Raw genomic sequence first — 27,849 nt, 5'->3', positions numbered from 1 at the left:
TTATTACTGTTCACCCACAGAACTTTTTTAAAGTTTGTTACTAGAAAACTAACAAAATGCTTATGAAAGTATTCCTTTTTTTTAATTAGTATTTTTTATTGAAAGATAATTGCTTTACAGAATTTTGCTGTTTTCTGCCAAATGTCAACATGAATCAGCCATAGGTATACATATATACCCAATATGAGGGTATTCGTTTAACAAGTTTTGGTTTTATCCATTTTAGCTTAAGTTTATAGTTCTTGTTTACTTGTTCCCATTTTATGAACACTCATTTTTAATTCACATCATTAAGATTCTTTGTCACTATATCTAGTACTTTTTTTGATCATCCACTTGCTATTAAATGTTAATGAGTAAAAAAAGAGCTCCAAAATGATCTGTTTAAAATCAAAATATTTTGAGTAATATTTTTAAGTAATATTGTATATTAGCTTTATTAAATTTGTGTGATTTTGAATGTAATCAGTTATCTTAGTTAATTTTGAATTACATGAAATTATATATTTGGGTTTGATTATATAATGAAACCAAAAAATTGTAAAAAGTAAAACAAAACCCCTAAGCCATATAAACATTAAAAGTATACAGTTTGTTTTGTTAACTTTAACAGAAGAGACTAGAATCATGGACAGTCCAAATAATAATTACTTTGGAATAATTTATGCTTGAATTTCATCTATAGTTCCATTTGTATGTAAATTTGGACACATTGTTTCTTATAAACCTGATCTTAGCTCATAGCTTCAAAATCAGCAATACTGTCAGCAGGTGGCATTCAACTGGACAATAGGAAGGAGAAGATCGTATCCATGGAAATACTCTAACTTTAAAAAGTTATTTAAACTAATTCACAGGATTTGATTTCCAGAAACAGACAGTTGTCTTAATACCTGACTTGCAGAGAAAGCGAGATAATGAAATAGCCAACAAAATAGAAAATACATCATTATGGAGGAAATACTCAATTTAAAATAAAATCATTGTCTATTTGATAACTTTATTGCTTTCCACAATGTATTTTTATGAAGGAAGCCTTAGCTATAAGATTTCTATTTGGCTCTTCCTCCTGTATTGGGTTGCTCTAACCTACAGGCTGAGGTACTGTCTGCTCACTCATTTCTGGTAGCTCAGATTTCAGCTGACTTAAACTAGATCTTCATGCTTACGTAGGGTAAGTGCTTTGTGGTGTTTGCTTCATGTCCCTTTCCTTCTGCCACTGCCAATCCTTAAATTAAAAGCTCAGTGTTTACTTACCACATATATCTGTTTAAAGCCATGTTTAATTCAAATTGTATGCTTTAAGTCTCTGATATATCCAAATTGTACTGGTAGCTGTCACATTAAATCAGTCTTTAAAACATAGTTTGATAAAACATCTTAAAAATAAAAATCAACTTTTAAGAGACACAGACATTTCTGAGAACATTTAGTCTTTTTTTTTTTTCTTGAGAACATGTTTATTAAATAAAAATAGTGTATTCCTTTTTAAAAGTGACTTTGCTAATATTGTTCAGAAGTAGCATGGACTTGTTAATAGACTTTAAAGATAACTTAGGTGGAGAAAAGAAATATTAAGAAATTTTAATCTGATTATGTATATCTAACCTCTATTTTTATCTTGCCTTTAGTAGTAGTTCTTGTTTTCTTTAACTCTTGAACTACCCAAGGTTAAGAAATTGTTTTTTGCAAAAATTCTTTTACCTTAAAACAATTTTATAAAATTCTTCATCATCTCTAAAATCTTTCCTGTAATCTGCAGCATTAAATTTTTTTTTAAAGTAAAGGCATGTAACTTGTGTTCACAGTTCTTTCCATATCTATTTCTTGTTGGTGTTTCATTTACAATTTTATTTATGAAACTTTATTATATTGAAGGAATATGGCTAGGAAAGTGCTGTTTTCCAGTTTCTGCCTCAGCTAGTCTGGATATGTTTTTTGTTCTTCCCTCTTCTTTAGCGTCAATTAAACCTTTGAATATATATATTCTCATAAATAAGGAGCTATCATCCATCTAATTATATCATTTCATATTTTTTTATTTTTGTACTAATGTCCTTTGTATTTAATTTGAAGAAAATTTCAGAATTCATGCTTGAGATACTGTTTAAATAAGGTAGATTATATTCCTTTTATCTTATAGGTCTGACAGATTTTTATATTGTCTATCTGAGCAAAAGAGTTCATGCTTTTAAAAATGTATAATTTCTTTGGCAATAGCGACTTTAAAAAGGAAAATATAAATTTGGTAATTTATAACTCTAATATAAATATTACTGAGTTAATAGCATACTTTGCCTCCCTTCAATCCTACATTAAATTATTCATGTTATTTGCATATTTTCTGCATGAAGTATACTATGTATGAGGCAGAGTGATGATAATCATTGTCAGATACTGCATAGAAGTATAGGTTTTCATTTATACTTGTATGATACGAATCAGCTTATCATAGTTACTTCATAGACTCTGTATTTTCTCTTGCCACTGCTAGATGTTGTAAATAAATTTAAATGGATTTGTTTTTATAGTTAGGCTATTAAGTAAAATTTGTTGGAGTGCTTTTATTATTAAAACAACACACAGTATTCAGTCCCTAATTTGAGGATAATGATCACCAACTTCCTCAAGAGTTCTGAATTGGCCTTGTTTTATCTAGTGTTTGACTATCTGAATGTCGTAAAGCACCATTTACTTTGCCATTTTGGATGTTAATTAATAACAAGTTGTAGTCTTGACTGTTTTGCCCACTGCAGGTGACCAACTGAGTGCCATATTGAATTCCATTCAGTCACGACCCAATCTCCCAGCTCCTTCCATCTTTGATCAAGCTGCAAAACCTCCCTCTTCCCTAGTCCACAGCCCATTTGTGTTTGGACAGCCCCTTTCCTTCCAGCAGCCTCAGCTTCAGAGTAAGTCTTGTCAGCCTTACCTGCCTCATCAAACCATTTCTGAAGCTTTGTTCTGAGTTGTTTATCAGTTGCTAATTATTTATCAACTCACCTAGCTGGTTTTATTTAAAGAGGATGTTATCCTTTCCCATGTTTTTGAAGCAGATAAGCTATTCTGACCTAAGACATTCCTCAGCTAAGACATTTATTTGTAATCACATTTTTTATTAAGTGTGATTATTAAAACATTACTATTATTTTTTGTTCTAAATAAATATTTTTGTACAAAATAAGCAAATCATACTATATATAAAGAAAACATTTGATTTAATATTTTTCGTAAAATGCATGACTGTGGTAAGCACCAGTTCTAGGGATAACTTTTGTTGATTTACATTGGAGTTTTGTTACTTAGCAATGCCCCAAGAGAATGAGCCTGTTTGACTTTACCAGTGGGTGCAGGAGAGGCTGTACTGGGCAGGTTTGTTTGTTTCTTTTAAGTGAGTTTGGTGTCTCTGAAATGACTAGCAACTTAGGTTTCCAGATTATCTCAAATCGTCTCTTTTGTTGCTTTTTGTTGTTGTTGTTGTTAATATATTAAACTGATCATTTGATTCCAGTTCAGCCTTCTAGGCAGAAGGCCCTTCATCCATGATATCAATAGTAATTCATACTGATCTGGAAAATAGACCCAAACAAACTGTACTTACACTTAGCCAAGTCTTCTTTTTTCTTAATAAGCTGCTGAGGCTTCCCCATAAATGTCTCAGAACTCCTAATATGACACCACTATGCTCTTCTTGGCCTTCAGTTCACATATTGGCTATATAGTATGTAAACACAGTCACTGAATTGAGAGAGTTTATCTCAGCTTGTACAGTCATTTGTCTGAATTGAAGTGCATGACCTCTTTGCTTTACTTTAAGAAAGTACATTCACACTTAGATCTCTTAAGTTATTTTTCTACAAAAATACCTTCATAACTATTATTGGGATTACTTAAGAGAATGCCAGCTGGTTTAGTTTTTGTTAGGAGCCAGGTAGCATATCGTTAGCAAATGATATTATTCATGTGATATTATTATCTAAGGAAAAGAATATACTGGAGTATAAGCTTTTCTAGATTTATGCTAAGCATTAGGCAAGTTCAGTTAATTAGTTTGTAAATATAAGTAGTATCAATTTCTAGCTAATTATCTCCATTCATATATAATATTCACTTTAATGTCTTTTAAAAGAAGAATTTGAAGGAAACATAATAGTGTCATGTGTGTGAAATAGTGTTTTTCTTCCTTGATTAATATTATGGTGAAAACTTAGTTTACCCATTTAACAGAGCAGCAAACATTTTACATTCAGATGTATCCAGGTTGCAGGAAGTCTTAAAGGTAAGGACAAGGAAATAAAAGGAAAAAACTGTAACCAGGCAGAAAATTCATATTAAATATAAAATTTTAAAAGAGAAATTACCCTGATAATGTCATAGTGGCAGCAGACAAGAGAACTAAGGAATAAGGACCTGTTTGTTCCTCCTCAAGGATCATTGCAACTCTTTTCAAAAACTTCTCTAAAAAAAGTATAATTACTGTTTTTATTTTACCAAATTACTGAATAAAATATTGTGAAACAAAATGTGAAGACCATCAGAAAATCACATTTGTCTTTTTTAAAGGACAGTCGGTTCCTAACTGACACTGTGTCAGTGTAGTTTTGTCCACGTTGTGTCTGAATGTTATTAGTACCACTCCTTCCTTTACCACCATTTTGGAGCACATTTGAAATCATGACATGGAAATGTCTCAGGATTACCTGTTTTCTGAATCATTTCTTGTGTGTGCTCCAGTGATATAAACTTCTTATTCTCAGCAAAATATCGCTAAAGCTTGATTACCAGATTCCAGAAACCAGAAGTTTTAATCTTTAGCACAACTAAAAATAAGCGTGGAATCTAAAAATAGTTTAATGTTTTATAAGTAAATTAAAATTGTAGTAATCACATCATATTGGGAAAATTGAATGTGGCAGAATTAAAATTCCGTAAGATACTCTTTCCTGAATTCCACTGCTGTCTATCCCACCAGTTTTTCATATTGCTTCAGAAAATGGCTTATTCATACTGAACTTCCCTTTACTAATTAGTAAAATAAGAATCATTTTTGTCTTTCCAAAATAAAATATTATGTATAGAAGACCATATTTACTAATTTTTGCTTATGCTGAGAAGTCCACCACTATGTACTAAATACTGTCCTTGAGCATCGTAGTATATTCTCATTTGAGATGCTATCTTTATCTTAGAGGTAAAGAAACGGAGGCTTAAAGAGAATAAGTGATATGCCCTAGAAATACACATAGTAAATGGTAGTCAGAAGATGAGGCCAGTTTTCCTGTCTACAAAGGCCATGTTTTTATATATCTAGCTTTGCCTATTACTAGATAATGAAAAAAATCTGTTTTTTAATATATAATATTTAAATTTCTGTTTCCATTTAGTTTTAACATCTAGGACATTAGCTTTGTTTGTATTGGTTATTTTCCCCTTCATAGTTTAAGAATGTGGCATGATTTGAAAAGAAAAGATTTTTCAAATACCATAACTCGAGTTCCCAGTTAAGTAGATGGGCTCTAGGAGAACATACATAAACCACCTCACATGTCAGCTTTATGAGCGTTATTGTCAGTATTTCTTTAGGTTTTCTTCCCCCCAAGCATAGAGTTTTTAAAATTAATCTTTGGAATTGAAAATAATCTGGCACATTAAACTAATTTGGTTATTTTTTAAATTAGCAAAATTATTTTGCACATGCACACATACATATGTACAAATTATTTCATCTGTTATTCTAATGAAATAGAATAATTATAGGAATAAAAGTCACATTTTCCTTGTCTTACCATACTTAAAATGTATGCAAAGGCATGAGAGAGGTGTGTATATAAACTTTTCCTTTTTTATTATTTACTTTTTTATCTCAAAATTATTTAAGTAGGCTTTAGAATTGGTAGGTAATTTGGCAGTAAGTTTCTAATGGACTGAGGGGAGGAATTGTCCCCTTTTCTTGAAAAGGAATTGAATTGAAAAGAAAAGGAATTGCCCATTTTCTTCTAAGAATATTGCATTCTTAATTTTCATTATCTTTCCTCATTTCTTTTGAAAATATCATTTTATTTATCATTGCCTCTGACAATATCTCACACATCACAAGCATTCAGAGATATTATATTGATTGTGAATGCCTAAGATGATCACTTCTGCAGTGTGAACCATGAGTTTGAGATGATGTGTTTCTTGTTATCTAATGATCAACATTCCAGAATTTATTCATAACACATCTTCACAATAGAGAAGGGATATTTTCTTAGTAATTAAATTCAGCTTTAAAGTTGTGATGTCTAATAATTCTAAGTTTATACTGATGGAATTTTACAGAAGATAATCCAGTTGAAAAACTTTTTCATAGGACTGTGTTTAACATAAGTACTTTCTAGATGCTGTCCAAGAAGCTAAATAATTTGCTTCTTTTTGTAGAAAAAAATATCAAATAGAGCATTCAGACAGTTCACCATTTTGCCAGAGATTTTAAACATATAACATATAATATGGATATCATACTTTCAACCTCAGTTATGAGAGTTCTGTGTTACTTTGCAACAAGACTTTTTCTTTTATACTCATTTATCACATTCTCTAGAAATTTTGCTAAATGTGGCAAAAGTCTGCCTGAGTATCTGCATGCATACTGATTAGTGTTTGAATATACTACCATTTACTAAAGCACTGTTATTTACTTATCTAACCTCCGATGATGTAGTGATGGAAAGACTTTAAACTCAGATTTCCTCTCCAGCCACTCACTAGCTTTAGTTAGGTTACTTGACATTTCTAAAGCCCTTTTAAACTCATCCATAAAAGGCGGTGCCTGATGATCATTATCTGCTGATATATTGCCTTTTGATGCAAACATTCAGCATCTCTCACGGTCCAAGGCAGATTGGGGAAAAATCACCATCTCAGACAGGGCATTCTATTCTCTGTCGAGTGAGTGTCAGGATGGGATTTGGAAAGGCACAAAGGAGGTTTTTTAGCTACTCCTCCACACATTTTCATAGCTTAACTTCATTATTTGCTTTGATATTAATTCTTTATATGGTAACACTGTAACCAGATATTAGTATTAAAGGCAGGTTTGTTTCTGAGTTTTAGACTTCATCTTTATCCTGGACTGCAGTCCCAGCCGAGAATCTATCCACTTGTTTCCTTGCCCGCTGTGAACTGTGGCATGGATGGAACACTTGACTTAGGAAGGAGACCTGTGTTTTAATCTCTGTCCTCCCTCCAGTTAGTTTTGTGACACTAAGCTGATTTCTAAGATCCTTTTCCTCTTTATAATTTTTGTCAAGAAAAATAAAAGGATGATGTCAACAGATTTTATAAAATCAAATAATCAAGCTCAATAAAAATTTTCATGCTTGAGCCTATAGCATCTATCACAGGGGCCAATATATATATTTCAGTTGCGCTCTAATGTCTCTAGCCTCCCTACACATCCTTGTCATTTCAGTCCTGGGCCAGAATTTATTTTCATTCCATGTCACCATCTTGGTGGTAGGGAAGTCTGGACCCATGTTCCTCTTCCTCTTCTTCAGCCCTGATGAAGTTCATTCTAGACACTTAAACCCCAAAGAATGCTGCTGTTGTTTATAGGACAGTGTGCCTTAGTGCATCTGTTTGCTTTCTCCTGACAAGATCTGACCTTCTGTCTCTCCCCTTGCTCCCATCTCTGTCTTGGCTACTAAGTTTATTCTACACTTCATTCCCATTTTTTCTTCAGATAGGTCATTTATTCTTCCATCATCTGTTTACCTGTGTTTGTTAAGTATCTACTCTATGCTAGGCTATAGGGAGCAATAAGGTAGAAAAAAATATCATCACTAATCTATTGGAATACTGTCAAAGGCAGCCATGTTTATTAAAAATGATATTATTTTTTTAAGTCTGCAGGAACAAATATTCACAGGATGCATTGGAAACACAGGAGAAAAGCTGCCTACTCTGCCAGGAAAGGTTAGAGAGGTTAGAGCTACTGTTGCATAGCAAACTACCCCAAAACTTCCTGACTTAAAATGAGCACTGTTTAGCTCACAGTTCTGTGGGTTGGCAGAGAAGGCTGGGCTCAGCTGGATAGGTGTTGGGATCCTTCCTGGGATTCTTCGTGCATCTGTAGGTCAACCAGGTATTTTTGCCTCAGGGGTTAGCTGGCCATTGGCTGGCGTGAAAAGGATGATTAGGCCATGTGTTTCTTGTCAGTCAGTGGGTTAACCTGGGTTTGTCTGCCTGGACGTTGCAGGATTCTGAGAAAGAAAAAGCGTTTACAATCTTTTGAGACTTATACTGACACAGCATCACATCCGCTGTCCTCTGGTGGTCAAAGCAACACACTTGCATTCAAGAATGGAGAAATAGACTCCACTCCTTGATTAGAGTCGCTCGCTGCAAAGGGGCATGGATCAAGGGTGGGGATAATTGTCACCATATTCTTGAATGATTGATTAGATATGTTAAGTTTGAGATTCCTCTTAAATCTAGTGGAGATACCTAGTAGAGACTGACACATGACCCTGGAGTTCAGGGGAACTGTCTGGGTTGGACATGTAAGTTAGGAGTTCGTTTGGCTTATAGCAGAATAATTTGAAAATTGTTACATACACTTAAAGCCCTAAAAGGGTGGATTAAAGCAGCAAGAAAGTGGGTGTATGGAGAAAAGAAAGGATGCCTAAAGACTGAACCCTGGGAGCATTTCGGTGTTCTGACATGGGAGAGAGGAGAAATCAGCGAGAGAGACTGAGAAGTGGCCACAGGGATAGGAAAACCAAGCCAAGTAAAGAAAAGTATTTCAAGGGAACAGTGATAATCTGTATCAGGTGTGGCTGATGTGTCAGGTAAGAGGACTGAGCATGCCCATTGGATTTAGCCCTGTGGAGGTCACTGATGATCTTGATAAGAGCACCTCCAGTAGGATAAGAGCAACCTCCGGCTGAAGCTCGATGGAGTAGGTTCAAGATAAAGAGGGGAATGAGAAATTGAAGATAGTTATTATAGATAAATCTGTCATGTTTTACTGTAAAGGGAAGGAAAAAATAAAGTGAAACCAGGACAGAGGACGTGAGATCTGGAGAGGTTTTTGTTTGGCTTGGTTTTTAAGGGGGGAAAAGGTAACATTAAGGTTGTTGTTTTAATGAGAATGACCCAGTAGAGAGAAAAATTGCTGATGCAGGAGAGAGGGGAGAATTGCTGGAATAGTATTCTTCCGTGGAAGAGAGGATGGGATTTAGCACGAAGTGGAAATGTTGGCCAGGTAGGAGCAGAAACAGTTCATCCGTCAGGAGAGAAAAGAATACATAGTGTTAGCAGCATGAGAACCTTCTCCATTTGCTTTTTGTCTTGTTTTCTCAGTAGAACGGAAGCCATCATCAGCTCAGAGTTAGCATGGGGAGAGTGTGTTGGTGGTCTGAGGAAAGAGGAGAAAGTATGAAATAGTAATAGCTAGCACATGCAGTCCTTTACTACATAACAGGTGCCATTTTAAGCACTTTGAATGAATCAGCTCATTTGATTATATTCAAAAACATGATTCACTTAAGAAACTTCATGCATTGGTGGCTTAGAGTGTTAGTGTCCTAATGGCACTGTCTTACACTAGAGAAGGTGCGGCCACATCACGAAGGTCTTATAAGACATTCTCAGTAGTTTAGACTTTATACTGTGTGTAAAATGAGTAAAGTGTAGGCAACAGATGAGGGATTATATAGTTCTGCAGAATTTTAAATAAAAAGAATGATGTGATCAGTCTTAACATTTGTGAAAGATAACTGAAAATATTATGAGAAGGGTTCTGGAGAAAGGGAGAGTGTTAGAAGCAGAACTTCCAGACAAGAGCTGAGTAGGGCTCAAACTAAGGTAAAGTACAATGGGAAAATAGAAGGAACACATTTAGAAACATGTAGGCAGTGAAATTGTACAGGACGTGCTAATCATAGTCGCAGGAGCCAATCTAGAATGACGTCCAGTTTTCCTTTGTTTTGGAAGGTTATATGCTTACCTGATACCAATACACAGAATAAAGAGCAGATTTTAAGGAAAAATGAGTTCAGTTGGGTAACTTAGCTTCCAGAAAGCTATAATATAATTTGAATAAATATTTAGCATTTCCATAACTGAAGATGGCATTGTTGACTAACAAGTTGATAATACATCATTACAGATTTTCACCCATCTTCCTTTCTGCATTTGTATCATGGATTAATGTTATATTCTAGTGAAAGGCATATTTCTGTTTTATCCTAAGGTTGAAAATTTTCTTCTAGTTTTATAATTCATTTAGTATAGTGACATTTATGTAAATAAATTTTAGTTTCAATTCTGTGTCTTAAGCTCTTTTTCTTCTGACACATTTATTAAGATTCTGTATCCTGTTAGTGCTTATTCATATCTATATTTATTTATGTATATATCTTTCAGATGTAGAAAGAAATCTGGTTGTATGAATCTTTCGCAAACAGTGATGATAATTGTGTCATGTTTGCAGTGGAATGACAGGGACAGTGTTCCTGACTTTCTTCTCTCAATTTGAACCTCAGTAATTGTACATTTGCATTTTTCTCTGAATAGAACTACAGATATTTTGACAGTATAGACTCTTATGACAGGCAGTAAGTGGTTAAGCTTAACTTACAATTCAGATATTCTGGAAATTACTTATTTTAAAGCTATTTATTTTTTAAAAAAAATTAAAAAGCTAATGTATTGGTTATTGAGGAGACAATATATAAATAATAGCTTCAACCTAGTCAAAAGATGTGAGCAATCAAAATATACGCAGATAGGAAATAAGTATAGATAAGTATAAGTATTATTCTCACATCTGTCTATTGATGTCTTGGAGGGTTTAGAATAAGGTGATAGTGATGACAATTGCATACGCAAGCTAGCAGTTGTCTAGACTGACAGCTTTAGGTGCAAATCCATTGGGTATAATCCAAAGAAAACAAAAACACTTATTCTAAAAGATACATTCACCCCAGTATTTGCAGAAGCCTTATTTATAATTGTCGAGATATGGAATCACCCTGGGTGCTAATCGACAGATGGATAAAGAAACTTACTGCTTCATTGTTGACTCGACACTGAAGGAATATATGCGTGCGTGCTCATTGGGTCTGACTCTTTGTGACCCCATGGACTGTAGCCCGCCAGGCTCCTTTGCCCATGGGATTTCCCAGGCAAGACAACTGGAGTGGGTTCCCATTTCCTTCTCCAGGGGATCTTGCTGACACAGGGATAGAATATATGCCCCTTTTTAAATCTAAATGGTGATAGGTGCCTTGGTTCTTCCAGTGTATTGTCCCACAATTTGTCTTTGGCCAACTGAAATGCAAATGCTTTCCTTATTTAAAAAAAAAACAAACTGTTTTATTATCATTAGCCTAGGGAGTAAGTTTTTAAATACAGATTACAGTGAACTCAGAGTTTCTGTGACCAGAGAATGAATGAAATATTCCAGGGAACTTGATACTTGGGATTTAAAACAAAGAAAACAAAGAATGAATGCCATGTAAAGAACCATATTGTTAATAAAGGGATATTTTATACCAAACAACATTGACTTCAAATGAGTACTGGAGAAAAAAATCCTGCTTTTTATTTTGTTTTAAGGATTATTCTCCTTAGTTAACTATATTATGCATAGAAAATAAAAAACCTACAGAGATTAATTTAATAATTGGTTGTTTTATCTTAAAGCAAGATAAAAAGGTGCATGATTAATCTTCATCAAATGTCTAAAAGTTGATCAATTTTTTCTTCTGTGCATAGGTAGCAATGTTTCTTTTAAGATTACTTCTGTTTTTAAATTGAAGGATAAATCTTTAGTTAAGTATTTTAAACATGGGCAATTTTTGTAAAATTAAATGTCTAGAAGAAGTGTATAAAATCGCAGGTTACTTTATTTAGGTATTTAATAGTAACTTTTTTAGATTTTCAAAAAATATTTGTTTCTTCTTGTTCACTCTGAATCATACCTATTCTCTTTAGGTTTTGTAACATACTGAAAAGACTTCAAGCATATTTTGGCTTCAAAACCTCCTCCAGGAATTTGTCCTTAAACCTCTAACATCTTATCCTGCAAGTGTCCTTGTATCAGTAGTTTTGTACATTTATGTTATTGGTACTTTTAATTAAGATAGTCTTCTAACTTCTTGCTCCTGTGTCCCCTTGCTAAACCCGGTCTTCACAACTTTTAGTGACCAGGCTATGAAACTGTGTCCTTAAATGGCCAGTTTGAATTGCCCTTGAACTCCAGTCAAAAACTGGCACTCACCTAAACTGACATTTTTGGTGAGAGTTGCAGACTGAGGATTAATAGCATAAGAACTCCTTTTGTAGAGTCTGACACCTTTGAGTTTTATAGACTTTAAAAAGAAGAATGCTCAAAGATGTTAAAGTTTTGACAGCTTTTTAACTTAGATGAACATGACTTGATGGCATGTGGGTCCACCCCCATCCACTCCTGCCTTTCTCTCCTGAACCAGCTACAAGGGGTCTTTGCAGCTGTCCTTACCGACGGAAATCACTCTAGTCAGTCTTTGACTTTTGTTTTGCTAAGTTCAGTTGTCAGTTCTAAGATTTCATTTTACTTGCTCTGTTGGCAGTGTTTAACAGGATTGCTCTTTCTCCCTTGAAACACCTTCTTCCTCTTCGTGCGGGTTATCTCCTGCCTCAGCTGTTCACCTCTGACCTCTTTACTCCATCCTCCTCTATTCTGCATTTCTAGGAATGTCCAGGTTTGTATTCCGAGGTCTCCTGTAGACCTCGCTACCCGAGTGGTCTTATCCAGGCATGGAGAATTACCCAACATCTGTGTGCTTATGACTCCCAAGTTTATCACCACTCTGTCTAGGGTATATGTGTTCATTGTCTTTCTCCTTTTACTGGAAGATAAGTTCCATAAGAACAGGGACTTCATTTCTATTCATTACTTTTTGCTCAATTTCTAGGACATTGTCTGACACATAATACATACACCATACCATATATAGAAGGACATTTGGCTTATGAATAGTTCATCTTTAATCTTGACCATAATGATGAATCTGTCAACCATTACTTTTTCTCTTGAGATAAGTGTGTGTTCATTTTTTTTTAATTTCAATAATATTAAGAAACTTATCTCCTTATTACCTGAATTTGTTTCAGCTCAGCTGATTACATTTAACTGCCATGAATTAAAATTTTAAGTAGTGGATTTATTTTCAGATTTAGAAATTGCTTTTTAAAGCATACTGCTTTTGAAAGACCGTTTTAAAGGTTCTGTTAATTCTTTGAAATATATATATATATTTTCATTTTAAGGACTTCATTTTCTGCATGGTGAATCATTAATGTGCTTAACATTTCAGTGACTTGTAATTTTTTTTTTTTTTGCTTTGTTTGTGTTGTGAGACATTTTATAAATAAAATTTAGTATCTCAATAATATGATCTACAAAACAAACGCTAAATATTGGGATTGGCACTAGTAGTTTTTACTGAAGATGGACTCAGAAAAGTAGTCGACCATAATTGTCAACTTGGGTCCATTCTGAGAGGCATACTGGAAAAATTATAGTCCTGTGTCCATACAGAAAGCCAGAGGACAATAGGTTAAACTGTAAGTAACGTTTTTTTTATCTCACACTGTTTACCAAAAAATTACTTATAAACTTTCATTTATAAGTAAGTGAGCACCAAATTAAAGAAAACTAAGTTAAAGAAATATTAGTCTGAAAAGAAATGCTCGAATTTGATTTATCAGTGCTATGACTGTTATTTAACTTTTAAGCTAACACATTTGGCGCTGTCGTTATTAGTCTCAATTAATTAATTTGACCATTGTTTTCAGCTTTTAATTTTAGAGAAGTATAAACTTATTGAAAATTTTAGCAGAATATAAAATTTTTAATAGCAGTTAATAGTTGCGCATACCATTTGAAATGCTTTGTTTCTGCTTGTGTTCTCTGCTAAATTTTTTTTTTCCATTGAATCTGTGCCGCTTCTTTGCCAATGTTTTCCACTATAGAATCTCCATCTCGCAACCTTGCTTCTCGTGAGCGCATTTACAAAAATTATGGTGTAGCTGGGCCTGCCTCTGCTCTCTCATCTCTGTCTCACAAACTGAAGGGTGGGTATGCGTGCCTCCATGGATGGGTCATTCGTAATGAACGTAGGAGCTTTCAAGAAAGAAGTTTTAGTTCACCTCAGTCATTTTCATCTCATTCCATTTAAGACTAAAGTTTATCATTTTATTTAAACTTGATATTTTGGGGTAATTTGTGATGTATCTGTTCAATATTATAATGATTATCCTAATTGATATGCCTGTTTACTATATCTGTAGGTTAAATAGTACTCTTGTTTAATTTCAAACCTGTATGAGGTCTTAAATGAGTACATAGAAAGAAATGCCTTTGGGGAATTGTAAAGCCCTTATGACCAGAACAAAGACATATACGTGTAAGCCTCGTGCACATTGTGATCTGTAAGAATATAATGTCTTATGTGACAGGTTAGTCTTAGACTCATTTTTCTGTTATTTATTGTAAAAATAATTTTCCTGTTTTAGTTTTTTATGAGAAACAGTTTGATAATTTAAGTTTTTTAGTTTACCTTTGTTTTCAGAGCCATCCTATATGGCTTGAGTCTTCCTTATATTTTCCTTAGTCACTTAATTTTAGAAATGTTTAAGCTATTGACAATTGATAAAATGTCAGACCATTTAAAAATTTGCTTTGGTCTTTTAAAGTACTGTATATTCGTAATCACATATTTTTGTCTTAGAATAATATTCAATTTAACTTTTAAAATCTTGTATTCTTAAAAATGAGTAAAACAGTTTTATATTTCTCCTTTTTACAGTTGACAGTAATATTATATAATATTATGGAATAATTGTAGAATCTGATCTCTGTAGTATATAGTCTTGTGTAACCCATAAGTAGTATATATTATGGCATATCATATTACAGTAGAGTATTATGGGTACATTATATTATAGAATGGTATTATATAACCTTTTATTTATGATTTTGGCATAAATGCAGGTTATTAATGAATGAATACATAATATTTAACATTTTTACTAATTCATTAGAATGTACTAAATTTTTATCCTGTCTTGTGTTATTTTTTCTTCAGAATTCTTTTGAGATTAAAGTGTCTATTATCACTTAAATTTACACATGATAAACATAAGCATTAAACAAAATTAAGTGATGAATGTGAAAGTATTTATGATCTCAAGCTTTTTGACAAAGTGTGTTTATATTTAGTGATACTTAAAACAGCCATATGACCATTTTTAGTAATACTGCATTCCTGGAAACTTTTAAAAGCCAAATGAAGAAGATACACATTAGTTAGTTAGCATATGGGTTTACCACATTTAGCTAACTTGACATTTTTTTTCAATATATGAAATATATTTTGGAAAAGTAACTTTTTCAGCAGGATTCATTTATAATTTGACAAATATATGTCAGGAAGAAATAATTGTGCATTATTTATGCACCTAGACTCCAACAGGTATTCAGCTGTCACCACTTAACAGATCTTAAAAAAATACTCACCATTACTTGAAACATAGGAATATGATATAGAGCAGCCCACCCTCTGACCCTCTCTATATAACAAGCAATGTTTGCTGGCATGTGATACATGATGTTCCTAATATTTGAAAGAGTCTATTGTTTAGCCAATCACAGTGGAGATTTCCTTTGTGAGGAATCGTGCATCATTAATTAGAAAGCATGCCCCTTTCGGAAAATTCACAAATTGATCTTGTACAGAGAGATGCCAAGTATAGAAGATTAACTACTTATTTGCTTGGATTCACCATTATGTATGGTTTAGCTTATGAAATACATGTGATAATGAAGGCATTTCCAGTGTCAGAGTGATAAAAACGAATTAGTTCCTCAGAATTAGTGGCAAGGACTAGGCTGATGTCTAATTCTACCAAATACAATATTTTGTCTTATAAAATCTGACCGTTACACAACAATGGCTGCTGTCACCTCTGCCCTGTTGTGGTGCTAGCCATAATGAATTTTCAGAGAATCTGAAGATTGTGACTAGCAGAAGGGAAAAGAACTAAGAAAATAGGAGTTTATTTACTCACTTAACAAATATTTATCGAACACTTATATTGACCCATTCTTGACATGACACCAGCGAAAGGTAGTAACAAACAAAAATATCAGCCTTTGTGAGCCTTCCATGAGGAGGCAGATTCTATGGCAAAACTCTCTTGACAGATTATTAACTAGAGCATGACTGTAAACACACACACATGAAAGCAAGCCCCAAAACACTTTACTACTTTTATCCAAGTTTGTTCATTTCCCTTTAATTAAGAAAAAGAACGAACTGCAATGTAACCAGTTAACAAATTCTTCTCAATTTACTAAGTATCCTTTTTCAAAAAATATGAATACTTGTAGCAAGATTTATGGATTTTCAGGGTTTTTTTGTGCCTGTTGAGTCACTTTAATCAGATTTCTTGCCTCCTAACAATAATATCCACTTGCAGTAAAGGCAGGAGTTTTGATTTTATGGAGGAAAGATAATCTCGAAGGCTATACCACTTACCAACAGCAAACACATCCTTGCTGTCGTGCCTTTAAAGAAAGCATGAAACATTAGGAGGGAGAGACCCGAATGAGGGCCAGGATGCCAAAAACAAACGGTGTCCGTGTGGGAACACCTAGTGCTTGGCTTGGGGGAGAGAGATTATTTTTCTTTTTGTCCTTGTTCTGTTAGCATTCATATGTTAGTAATAAATTATCCTAATCCAACCATAAGAATATTAGAATTATAAAATGTAGTTGAACTTTGTTGAGAAATCATTCCCCGTTCCCCTTTTTTCTTTAATCTTTAAATATTTTTGTCTGTGCAAAGCAACACAAATTTTTTTAGTCATTTTTTATTTCATGGTTTAGTAGATAAATCATCAGTAAGTTATAATTATATTAACAAGTTTCACTATGAAATGGACCATACAGGTGACCGAGGAACTATCTCAACATCTGCTAGACCCGTCTGTACATCAGGAAAATCAGAACTGTCCTCCAAACACAGCAGAACACTTAAACCTGATGGACGTATGAGCCGGACTACTGCTGACCAGAAGAAGCCAAGGGGTACAGAAGGGCTATCGGCTAGTGAATCTCTCATGTTGAAATCTGATGCTGCAAAGTTGCGGTCAGATTCTCATAGTCGGTCATTGTCCCCCAACCACAACACCTTGCAGACACTAAAATCTGACGGGAGGATGTCTTCCGGCTTCAGAGCCGAGTCCCCAGGCCCAGGTTCTCGGTCATCCTCTCCCAAGCCAAAGACGCTCCCAGCCAATAGGTCTAGCCCATCCGGTGCTAGTTCTCCACGATCCTCCTCACCGCATGATAAAAATCTACCTCAGAAAAGCACTGCTCCTGTTAAGACGAAACTCGATCCTCCCCGGGAACGTTCCAAATCGGATTCTTACACCCTTGATCCAGATACCCTCCGCAAGAAGAAAATGCCCCTCACAGAACCCTTGAGGGGGCGATCAACATCACCAAAACCAAAACCAGTACCAAAGGATTCTAAAGATTCCCCCGGATCCGAAAACAGAGCTCCCTCTCCCCACGTGGTACAAGAAAACCTCCACAGTGAGGTGGTTGAAGTCTGCACCTCAAGTACTTTAAAAACCAACAGCCTAACAGACAGCACCTGTGATGAGAGCAGTGAATTTAAGAGTGTGGATGAAGGTTCAAATAAAGTGCATTTCAGCATAGGGAAAGCACCGCTGAAAGAGGAACAGGAAATGAGGGCGTCCCCCAAAATAAGTCGGAAATGTGCTAACAGGCACACCAGGCCCAAGAAGGAAAAATCCAGCTTTCTCTTCAAAGGAGAGGGATCCAAACCTTTGGAGCCAGCCAAACAAGCCATGTCCCCTTCCGTGGCTGAGTGTGCCCGGGCTGTCTTCGCCTCTTTCCTGTGGCACGAAGGCATAGTACATGATGCCATGGCTTGTTCTTCTTTCTTAAAATTTAATCCGGACCTGTCCAAAGAACACGCTCCTATAAGAAGTAGCTTAAACAGCCAGCAGCCTACAGAAGAAAAAGAAACCAAATTAAAAAACAGACACTCGTTGGAAATATCATCAGCACTGAATATGTTTAATATTGCACCTCATGGGCCAGACATATCTAAAATGGGTAGCATCAACAAAAATAAGGTGTTGTCCATGCTGAAGGAACCCCCTCTGCATGAAAAATGTGAAGACGGGAAAGCCGAGGCCACTTTTGAGATGTCCACGCACCACGCGACGAAGTCGAAGTCGCCGCTGCCCTTGACGCTGCAGCACCTGGTGGCTTTCTGGGAAGACATCTCTTTGGCCACTATCAAAGCAGCGTCCCAGAACATGATCTTCCCAAGTCCCGGTTCTTGTGCCGTCCTCAAAAAGAAAGAGTGTGAGAAAGAGAGTAAGAAGGCAAAAAAAGAAAAGAAGAAGAAAGAGAAGACCGAAGTCCGGCCCAGGGGCAATCTGTTTGGGGAGATGGCCCAGCTGGCGGTAGGAGGACCAGAGAAAGACACCATCTGTGAGCTGTGTGGGGAGTCCCACCCGTACCCCGTGACGTACCACATGAGGCAGGCTCACCCAGGTAAGCAGTGTTACGGGATGTACGTAAGATGCAGTAGCTTCTGACTTAAGCTGTTCCGTGAATTACCTTAACGTACAGGGAAACTTTTGCCCAGAATTTATAGTTTTCTTAGAATGTAATTTTTAAAGTGCTTTATCAATACAGTAAAAGTTTTGTGGAAAATAGGTAAAGAAATTCTAATACTGCGATGGCAAGGTAGTTTAGTACTGTTTCATTTTAGTGTATCACATTCTGAGATACTGTTAACTTCTAAAATATTTTACATGTTACCCAAAGGATTGCCGTCTCACACAGTAGAAATAACATGTCCAAACACACAGGAAAGGTCTCGACATTAAGTCTTCTTTGACATTGTTTTCCTGTTCAAAACTGCAAATTAAACTAAATTATATTGATTTCTATGGGCCTCTTCCTGTGTAAGAGATTATCAACTGTTTCATCAGAAGACAGTATTTTAGGTAAATGTAACTATTTCTATAACAATTGATTAATATTCCAAAATTCACCTATTATGAATTTGGGTAGATGCTTTTTTCTTCCTGCGTATTACACTGAAACGTTTTGTAAAACATGTGATCCATAAAATTTACCATTTGTACAGAATGTTTTATATCTATTTTATCCAAATTTTTGGCACACTTAAATAAATATAAATGTTCCCATGTCTTATGTTTCTTTTCATCTGCCTATATAGAATATCTTCAGTATTTTAGACATCAGTTTAGTTGATTACTTTCTGGTCATGCATGCAAGTTTGCTGATATAACTAACAGCCTGTGGGGGCAGAGAGTGGGGGAGAAAATGAAAAAGTTAGATATTTGCTTCAGTACTTTGCTTACTTTAAGAGGGGAAATCTGTCATTTAGGCACAGGTAGCAAGGATCAGACTACTAAGAACACTTAGGTGTTCAGTGTCTATTTATATTCTTTCTTCAAAGGCTGTGGCCGATATGCTGGTGGGCAAGGTTACAATAGCATCGGGCACTTCTGTGGCGGATGGGCTGGTAACTGTGGCGACGGTGGCATAGGAGGAAGCACGTGGTACCTGGTGTGCGATCGCTGCAGGGAGAAGTACCTCCGCGAGAAACAGGCCGCTGCCCGGGAGAAGGTATGTTTATTTTGTCCTGGCTATACTGCGAATGCTAAGGATAAACCTTCTAAAATCTCTTTTCAGTAACATAAAAGTTTGCATTCTCATGTGTAATACAGATAGCCAGTGGGGATTTGCTGTCCAGCTCAGGAAACCCAAACAGGGGCTCTGTAACAACATACAGGGGTGGGCCAGGGAGGGTGGTGGGAGGGAGGTTCAAAAGGGAGGGGACATGTATATACCTGTGGCTGCTTCATGTTGATATTTGACAGAAAACAACAAAATTCTGCAAAGCGATTATCGTTCAATTAAAAAAAAAAAAGCAGCAGGGGCTCTGTAACAACCTGGAGGGTTGGAGTGGAGAGGGAGATGGGAGGGAGATCAAAGAGTGAGGGGAAAAAATCTCTTTTTAGGATCATGTTATCAGACAACTCCATATAGTTGATGTTAAAGATGAGCTTTTATAATAGGAATAATACACCAATTTGATCAGGTCAGCTGTTTTTAATGACAGAAACAAATTATGTCTTGGAATAACACAAAACGACTATTGTGTAGCATACACACCCTGTTGACAGATGTGATTTTTTATTACTTGGGTGCTGCTCAGTTACCTGCTTACATATACATATACATAGCTTTCCCTCTTCACCTTTTCTTTCTCTTAATTCTCTTTTCCTTTTTCCTTCTCTTTTTCTGCTGTTTATCTCTTCTCTCTTTTTCTTAATCCCTAGTTATATTGAGGACTTATGAAAGTGAGGCTCATTCACATTAGTGACACACCTAACTAAAAATATTTGCCAAATACACACATACATACACATCCACACACACACACAGAGGTTATTTACTCTTTTATTTAAATAATTACATTTAGATTTTACTAGTTAGATTTTTAACTTACCCCAAAAGAGGAAAAAAAAATACAGTTTGTATTTGATATAAATTAGTTTCAATCAGTTGAGAAACATGAAGTGAATGTCGTTTTTGGTAATCACTATTATTATTTTAAAGCAGTTCTACAAAAGTTTTAACAATTTTTGTTAGCAACTCAAAACTATGTAGGTTAAGAAATATCACATTTGAATACAAGTAGGAAAAGATCCCTGAAAATTCTCCTTCCAGGTCAAGCAGTCCAGGAGGAAGCCGATGCAAGTGAAGACCCCGCGTGCCTTGCCCACCATGGAGGCCCACCAGGTGATTAAAGCCAACGCCCTCTTCCTGCTGTCCCTGAGCAGCGCGGCCGAGCCCAGCATCCTGTGCTACCACCCCGCAAAGCCCTTCCAGTCTCAGCTGCCCAGCGTGAGAGAGGGCATTTCCGAGGACCTTCCCGTTAAAATGCCTTGTCTCTACCTGCAGACATTAGCTAGGTAATGTCACTTGGCTGTTTTTTTCAAATCACTTTGGAAATTGCCTGCTGGCACGACTTACCAACCAGCAGTTCCATTTTGAGAAGCAGAGTTATGTAGTTTGTTTTCTTTGTCATTGTACTTATAATTCAATAAAGTGAATGGGAAACAAAAATGAAAATGTGAGACTAAGTACATATGGGACGCTGGAAAAAATCACCAGGAATGCCAAGTGCAACAAGCCTTCAGCTTTAGTCACCTGCTTATTGTACTTAGACTAGCACCTCTGTGTTCCAGTTTGAAAAGGATACAATCAAATGGTAAAACATGTAAAAATTGATGGCATACTCTAGTTATGAATTTTGCAATTTTCAGCTCTTTGGGGAATAGATATATCCTCCCCAACCCATGAAACATTTCATACATATCTAATATTTTTCAAATTTCACTCTAACATGTGTTCCTACCATAAAGGTCACTGCCTGTACTCCAGTAGTCCATGCAAGAAATGTCATCAGCCTGAAGCAAGACAGTGATGATGGGGAAACAAGGAGAGAGAATAGTGAAAGGGAACCTAGCATCCACAGGCCTGAAGGACGGGTCATGACCGAGGGCTAAGCCCTCTGTGACACCAAGATATTTTAGCTTAAGGCCCCCAGATAGCTGGTGGGATCACTCACTGAAACACTGAAAGATGGAGAAGTTCTCAAAAGGAAAGAAATTCAATTTTGGATTTAAAATGTTTGGTACCTGGAATACCTATGTGTAAAATTATCAACCTTTTATTTCTTCCTCCTTACATCTGCCGCTATTTTAATACTTTACACTCCTCAATTATAGATGTATGAGTTATTTTTGCTTTTACAAAGGAGGATGAAAATGGAAAGTGTCTGTTTTACATCATAGTTTAAGTTACTGTGTTTGCTTTAATGCAGGCATCATCATGAAAATTTCGTGGGCTATCAAGATGACAACCTATTCCAGGATGAAATGAGGTACCTGCGTTCTACATCTGTGCCCGCCCCGTACATATCAGTAACTCCCGATGCGAGTCCCAACGTATTTGAAGAGCCAGAGAGCAACATGAAGTCCATGCCACCCAGGTATTTGAGTTACTGTATTTTTGTTGAGTCCAGTGTTTGGTGGAAGAGAGATTTTAAATAGAAGAGAATGCTCTAGCAGTTCTTTCATATTGATGCGTCCCTCCATCTCAGGAAGGAAGTCGTGTCAACTGTCCTGACTGTTAGAGCAGTAAGAAAAGGCATGCATTCATGAATCAGGTGAGGTCCTTGATAGCAGATCCAGTTGGAGAGCAAAGATCACCTTTACTCCAACTAGTTATATACAACATTTATCATCTATTCAAACAAGAATGTACACTCACTTAGGCAGTGAGGACACAACATGGCCAGAGTTAGCCAGTTACTAGAAAATATATAAGCTTTACTGAGGGCCATAGGATTTGAAACCAGGCTTGACTAATGGAAAAGAAACAAACAGAATATTTTGTAAATCTGTCTTAGAAAGTAAAGAAATGTATTTATCTTTTTCTTTAAAATGCCCCAATAAAAGAAATTACATAACCACCTTAATACTTTTGTAACTGTTTTTTTAATGTTGTATAGTTTAAAAAGAAAAAAAAAAAAAGAAGTTAGTTTCCTACAGCCCTCCTGAAAACCACTGAGTTCTCAAATAGCTTTAAGTATAGTGTAACTGAGGCTGGAAACCAGTTTATCACCTCTCATACACTGTGGTATGGCCGTGTGCCAGATGGAGCTTTGGGTAGCACCTCCAGGGAACGAGAAACCTCATAGAACACTCAGAACCAGACGAAAATTGCATCGTTTCACTTTGGCTCATATTAGGTTTCCTCATGTATATATCTACGTTCTCCCTATTCAGTGCTATTATGAATATATCTGCCTGTTTTTCCTGAATATCATGACACCTGTCTTCCACCACAGTGCTTTTGCTTCTGAGAGAAGCTTAGAATATTTGATTCCTTTTCTTCTTTTTCATTTAAAATGCCAAGTAGATTTAAGAGAAGCAAAAGCTTTAAAATGCAGTTCTGAAATCAGTCAAAATGTGATTACATTTGGAAAGATCAAATTATGGCTTAAAGAGAGATTGTCAAGTTGGCTTTGAATTTGTATTCTTCCACATGGTTCATACATTTGACTACGTTGTTATAAACCAAGTAAAACAGTGTCACATCATTCCCTTTTTCTCCTGAGTTATCTGTCACCTTCTTCTATCTGCAGTTTGGAAACTAGTCCCATAACTGATACTGATCTTGCAAAGAGAACAGTCTTCCAAAGATCCTACTCCGTTGTTGCTTCTGAATATGATAAACAGCACTCCATCTTACCTGCACGAGTTAAAGCCATTCCTCGGAGAAGAGTTAACAGTGGAGACACTGGTAAGTATAAAGATGAAAAAGAAGATTGAGTGATCCTAATGATTTTATTTGTAGATTTTTTTTAATCTAATTTTTGAAGGCAGAGGAATGGACTAATTTTAAATCGTGGTAAACATTCCTTCTGTGTGACACAGCCATAAATGTGCCTTTCTAAATTTTGCATCTTAGTTGGAAGAGATACCCAGAGATCATGCACTATGATTTAAGAATAAACTGATCTTTAAAATATATTACTTGTTAGGTATCTAAGCTGAATATTGCTACCATTATCCCTCCCACTAAGCTTCAGTTCCAGTGACTTGACACTTTCACAATGATACTCTCAATAGAAACTTGTTAACTCTTGTAAGTACTACCACTCAAACAGATAATAAAAACTGGAGATACAGCTAGCTCTTAATCAGTAAAAAATTTTAGATAATCTGAACTAATTAGTATCAGCAGCCCCAAATTCAGGCTAATTGATTCTGTCTCAAGAATGAAGAAAGAAATCCAAGAAGCAAAGGATAACATGTTAATGGTTTGTCAGGCCAACTACTTACTAAATGAAGATCTACCTAATATTTTTAAGTAGATGATTATGTATCTTATTGAAGATCTTCTAGGAATATATTGAGGATATATTCAACAAGTATCTTTAGGCTCTTATTGAAATACCATTTGTTACAAAGCAGTCCTTTAGAAAATGCTGGGGATAAGATACAGATTCCATTTGGGGATAAAATAAATCACATTTTGTATGGTGTTGTAGAAAGTATGAACTTTAGATCCAGACCTGGGTTCAAAACTTACCTTTGCAACTTAATAGGTATATAACTTTAAGTAAGATATTTAAATCTGAGCTTCAGTAAAAAATTGAAATCATTAAGATTTGTGTCAAATGCAAAAACAAAAAAAAACCCCAACGACACTTAAGTGAATAAGCTGGATACTGTTTTTTGAAATCACCTTAAATATATTAATATGTGTTGCCTATGAAAATTGATACTTTTTCTTTTTCCTTCAAACAGAAGTGGGTTCCTCGCTCTTGAGGCATCCGTCTCCCGAGCTGTCCCGGCTCATCTCAGCCCACAGCTCCCTCTCCAAAGGAGAACGGAACTTCCAGTGGCCAGTCTTAGCCTTTGTCATACAGCATCATGATCTAGAAGGTCTGGAAATAGCAATGAAACAGGCGTTAAGGAAATCTGCTTGTCGAGTTTTTGCTATGGAGGTAAGAATACATGAAAAGGATTATTGATTCATTCATCATAAGCTTCATATGATGGTTCTGTTTAATGATGTCAGTTTTCTACTGAACAGAAATTGTGACAAATTAAGAGACCTCAGTGAATAGGAAATACTGTATTTGCAACAAAATTAAACTCCTAGGTTTAAGAATATAAATGAATTTGAGTTTCATAGTTAAGCACTCTGAAAGACTTCATTTCTACATTGCTTTATTGTCTGAATCCTGATAATATCTTCTTTAAAAAGCTTTTTATAATCACAGTTCATTTCAGTTAGAGTAATCATGCAAAAGGGATCAGAAGTAGGGCTTTTGAATTATAAATTTAACAATGATAATTTATCTGGGTCTCTGTTCTCTGAAAATGGATCACTGTATATCATAGACTTGTATATATAACAAATCTTTTTTCTTTACTATGAGTAGGAAGTAACCTGCCATTCATCAGTGGGAACGACATGAATCTATATTTAAGTAAATAGCAGCTTGTGTAGAACTTAAGAAACATTCTAAATGCATGTTGATCCTAAATGCAAGTTGGAAAAAATATGCTTGGGTAAATTAATGTTCAGACAAATTTTTGAAATGAAAAGTGGTTTGGAAAAGTATTTTGGAATTGCATTTCATACGTATTATATTCCCTACTGTTAATTTTTTAATTAGGGCCAGAAATATTGACAGTGTAAGTTCAGTGTACTTTCAGTGAAATGATAATCAGTCTTCCTAGAGTCTTCTCTTAAAATACTTGAGTCCCAGAAGGTTCTCTTTAACTTGGACTTATTTAACATTGTTTATGCAGGCTTTCAGGCTTCCCTTGTGGCTCAGCTGGTAAAAAATCCACCTGTGATGCAGGAGTCCTGGGTTCAATCCCTGGGTTGGGAAGATCCCCTGGAGAAGGGAAAGGCTACCCATTCCAATATTCTGGCCTGGAGAATTCCATGGACTGTATAGTCCATGGGGTCACAAAGAGTCGGACACAACTGAGCGAGTTTCACTTTCTCTTTCGTGCAGGCTTTCAACTGGCTTCTGTGTAACGTCATCCAGACCACTTCTCTCCATGATATTCTGTGGCATTTCGTGGCATCTCTGACTCCTGCTCCAGTGGAACCAGAGGAAGAAGAGGATGAGGAAAATAAAACAAACAAAGAAAATGCAGAACAAGTGAGCGAGAGTCTTGGTTTTTTATTTGTCCATATTTTTATAGAAGAGCCAAACTCTCTTCAGGTAATACCATAATTTACATGAGGTCATTCACAGATTATATAACCTAAAGGCAAGAATACCAATTCAGAGCTATGAGCAACATACTAACTATGCTGAGTGAAAGTTTTCTGTCTCCAGAAACACTGTCAATCAATTCTGATTTCTCACTAGCTATCACTGTCACACACAAAGCAGTCAGTTGGAAGATACATACTGTACCGTGCAATATAAGATGAAGAAGGCAACATTATTACAGAGAAGAGCCATCTACTTCACAGCATTACTGTAACGCACAGAGAATGAAAATGAGATTGTACCTGGATATGAAATTCAAAAAGTTTGGCTAGAAGGGACTTTAATTTTATAGGAGGCAGCCTGTATCATGGAAAAGCGTTGAATGTGGACCCTGGAAGCCTGGGTTCCAGCCACATTTATACCTCTGGAGCTGTGATTTATGGATCTCATTTATATTTCTACAGTAAAAAAGTAGAAGACTAAAAAAAAAAGGTAGAAGACTAAATCCTCAATTTGAAAAGCTGTCAGAATATATAAAAAAACAAACAAAAGCTCAGTACTGTTTATAAGCATCGCATCTTTTAAAACAGAAGGGCAGAGGAAGATTAAAAGTAAAAGGTTAAAAGTAGAAAAAGATATACTGGATAAATACCAATCAAAATTAGGTTGCTGCAGCTATTTTAACATCAGATAAAATAGACTTCAAGACATAATTATCACTGGGGATAAGGAGGCTCTCTACAAAATGATAAAAGAGTAATTCTGTGTCTTCAATGTATGCATGTAGTTAATAAAATAACCTTAAAGATATCAAATGAAATCAGTAGCGTTGCAAGGAAAAATTGAAAACAATCCACAATTACAATGTGAAGTTATCACACACTCATAAGAGCTATCTGTTCCTGTGTGACAGATACCCCAAAACCTACTCAATGGAAACAGTTGCTTACTGGCTCCCAACTTTGTGGGCCAGCAGTTTGGGTGGTGCTCAGCTGAAGGGAAAGGCTCATTTCTGCTAGTAGATTAGTGAGTACACTGGAATTGATCCTCATATGTGGCATTTATTTGGTTTGGTGATTTTATTTATAGGTGACCTTATCACTTTTTCCTTTAAAAATGTAAGCATAATTAGTTAATCTTACTGGATGTTTGCGGTATGGTTTGGTTTTGTTGTTTACATTTCTACTACATCAGTATCGTTAAATACACATTTTCTTTTGTGGGAAAAATTCCTTCCAGCTCCCAAACTGATGAACTTGCTTGCCATTTCTGTCTTAGGAGAAAGATACAAGGGTGTGTGAGCATCCGCTCTCAGATATAGTGATTGCCGGGGAAGCCGCTCATCCTTTACCACACACGTTTCACCGCCTACTTCAGACCATCTCCGATCTTATGATGTCTCTCCCCAGTGGCAGTTCATTACAGCAGATGGCCCTGAGGTAATCTTATTTCCAAGTGTCCCAAGTACCCGGGAAAAGGAGTTTTCTGAAGCAGTCAAAGCATGAAATGCTTGAAAGAGCTCTTTACGTACTTAAGGTAGAAAGAATCCTGTGTTATATGAATGGTGCCTCCCTCATGGTTGTAATTTAGAATTGCCCTTCGCCTCAGCTCATGCCTGGTGGCCCCTCTATCAATTGTGGATAGTATACTTCTGAGTCCTCTAAATTGTCACAGTCTGAAACCATCTTCCTCACTTTCCTTTCTCTTCTACCCCAAACCACATGTCTCAGTGCTCCCCAAGAGTAGAAACTTAATGTTGCAAAAATGGAGAGGGCAACGAAATCTCAAAAACAGAATTCAAAGTAGGGTTTTGAATTGAAAAGAATATCAAGAGAAATGCAGCCAATCCTAAAACTGCAATGAAGAGTATCTCCTCCTTTTAAGTCCTCACTGTTACTTTTACACTGTGAACTTTATCACT

The 27,849-nt window shown here is 35.8% G+C and overlaps 1 protein-coding gene across 13 annotated transcripts in view; it reads left to right on the top strand.

Annotated features, from left to right (window-relative positions):
• Positions 1–27,849, top strand: part of MYCBP2 (MYC binding protein 2) — a 261,314-nt gene that overhangs the window by 201,333 nt on the left and 32,132 nt on the right. For 6 of the 13 annotated variants that reach the window (XR_006338897.1, XM_043892023.1, XM_043892027.1 and 3 more), the window contains 10 exons: positions 2,733–2,912; positions 14,005–14,106; positions 16,985–18,628; positions 19,566–19,735; positions 20,843–21,087; positions 22,002–22,169; positions 23,328–23,485; positions 24,496–24,695; positions 25,722–25,871; positions 27,207–27,367. Coding sequence is in view for 12 of the 13 variants with exons in the window: in XM_043892023.1 (XP_043747958.1) it covers positions 2,733–2,912; positions 14,005–14,106; positions 16,985–18,628; positions 19,566–19,735; positions 20,843–21,087; positions 22,002–22,169; positions 23,328–23,485; positions 24,496–24,695; positions 25,722–25,871; positions 27,207–27,367 (3,178 nt within the window). In the remaining variant the exon portion in view is untranslated. The remainder of the gene's footprint in view (positions 1–2,732; positions 2,913–14,004; positions 14,107–16,984; positions 18,629–19,565; positions 19,736–20,842; positions 21,088–22,001; positions 22,170–23,327; positions 23,486–24,495; positions 24,696–25,721; positions 25,872–27,206; positions 27,368–27,849) is intronic. The other 7 variants (XM_043892026.1, XM_043892025.1, XM_043892021.1 and 4 more) reach the window with 6 other exon arrangements.

This window comes from Cervus elaphus, chromosome 30 (genome assembly GCF_910594005.1).
Source record: "Cervus elaphus chromosome 30, mCerEla1.1, whole genome shotgun sequence".
Lineage (NCBI taxonomy): Eukaryota > Metazoa > Chordata > Mammalia > Artiodactyla > Cervidae > Cervus > Cervus elaphus.
The sequence above is the reverse complement of the archived record's forward strand: the minus strand, read 5'-3'. Positions and strand labels throughout refer to the sequence as shown.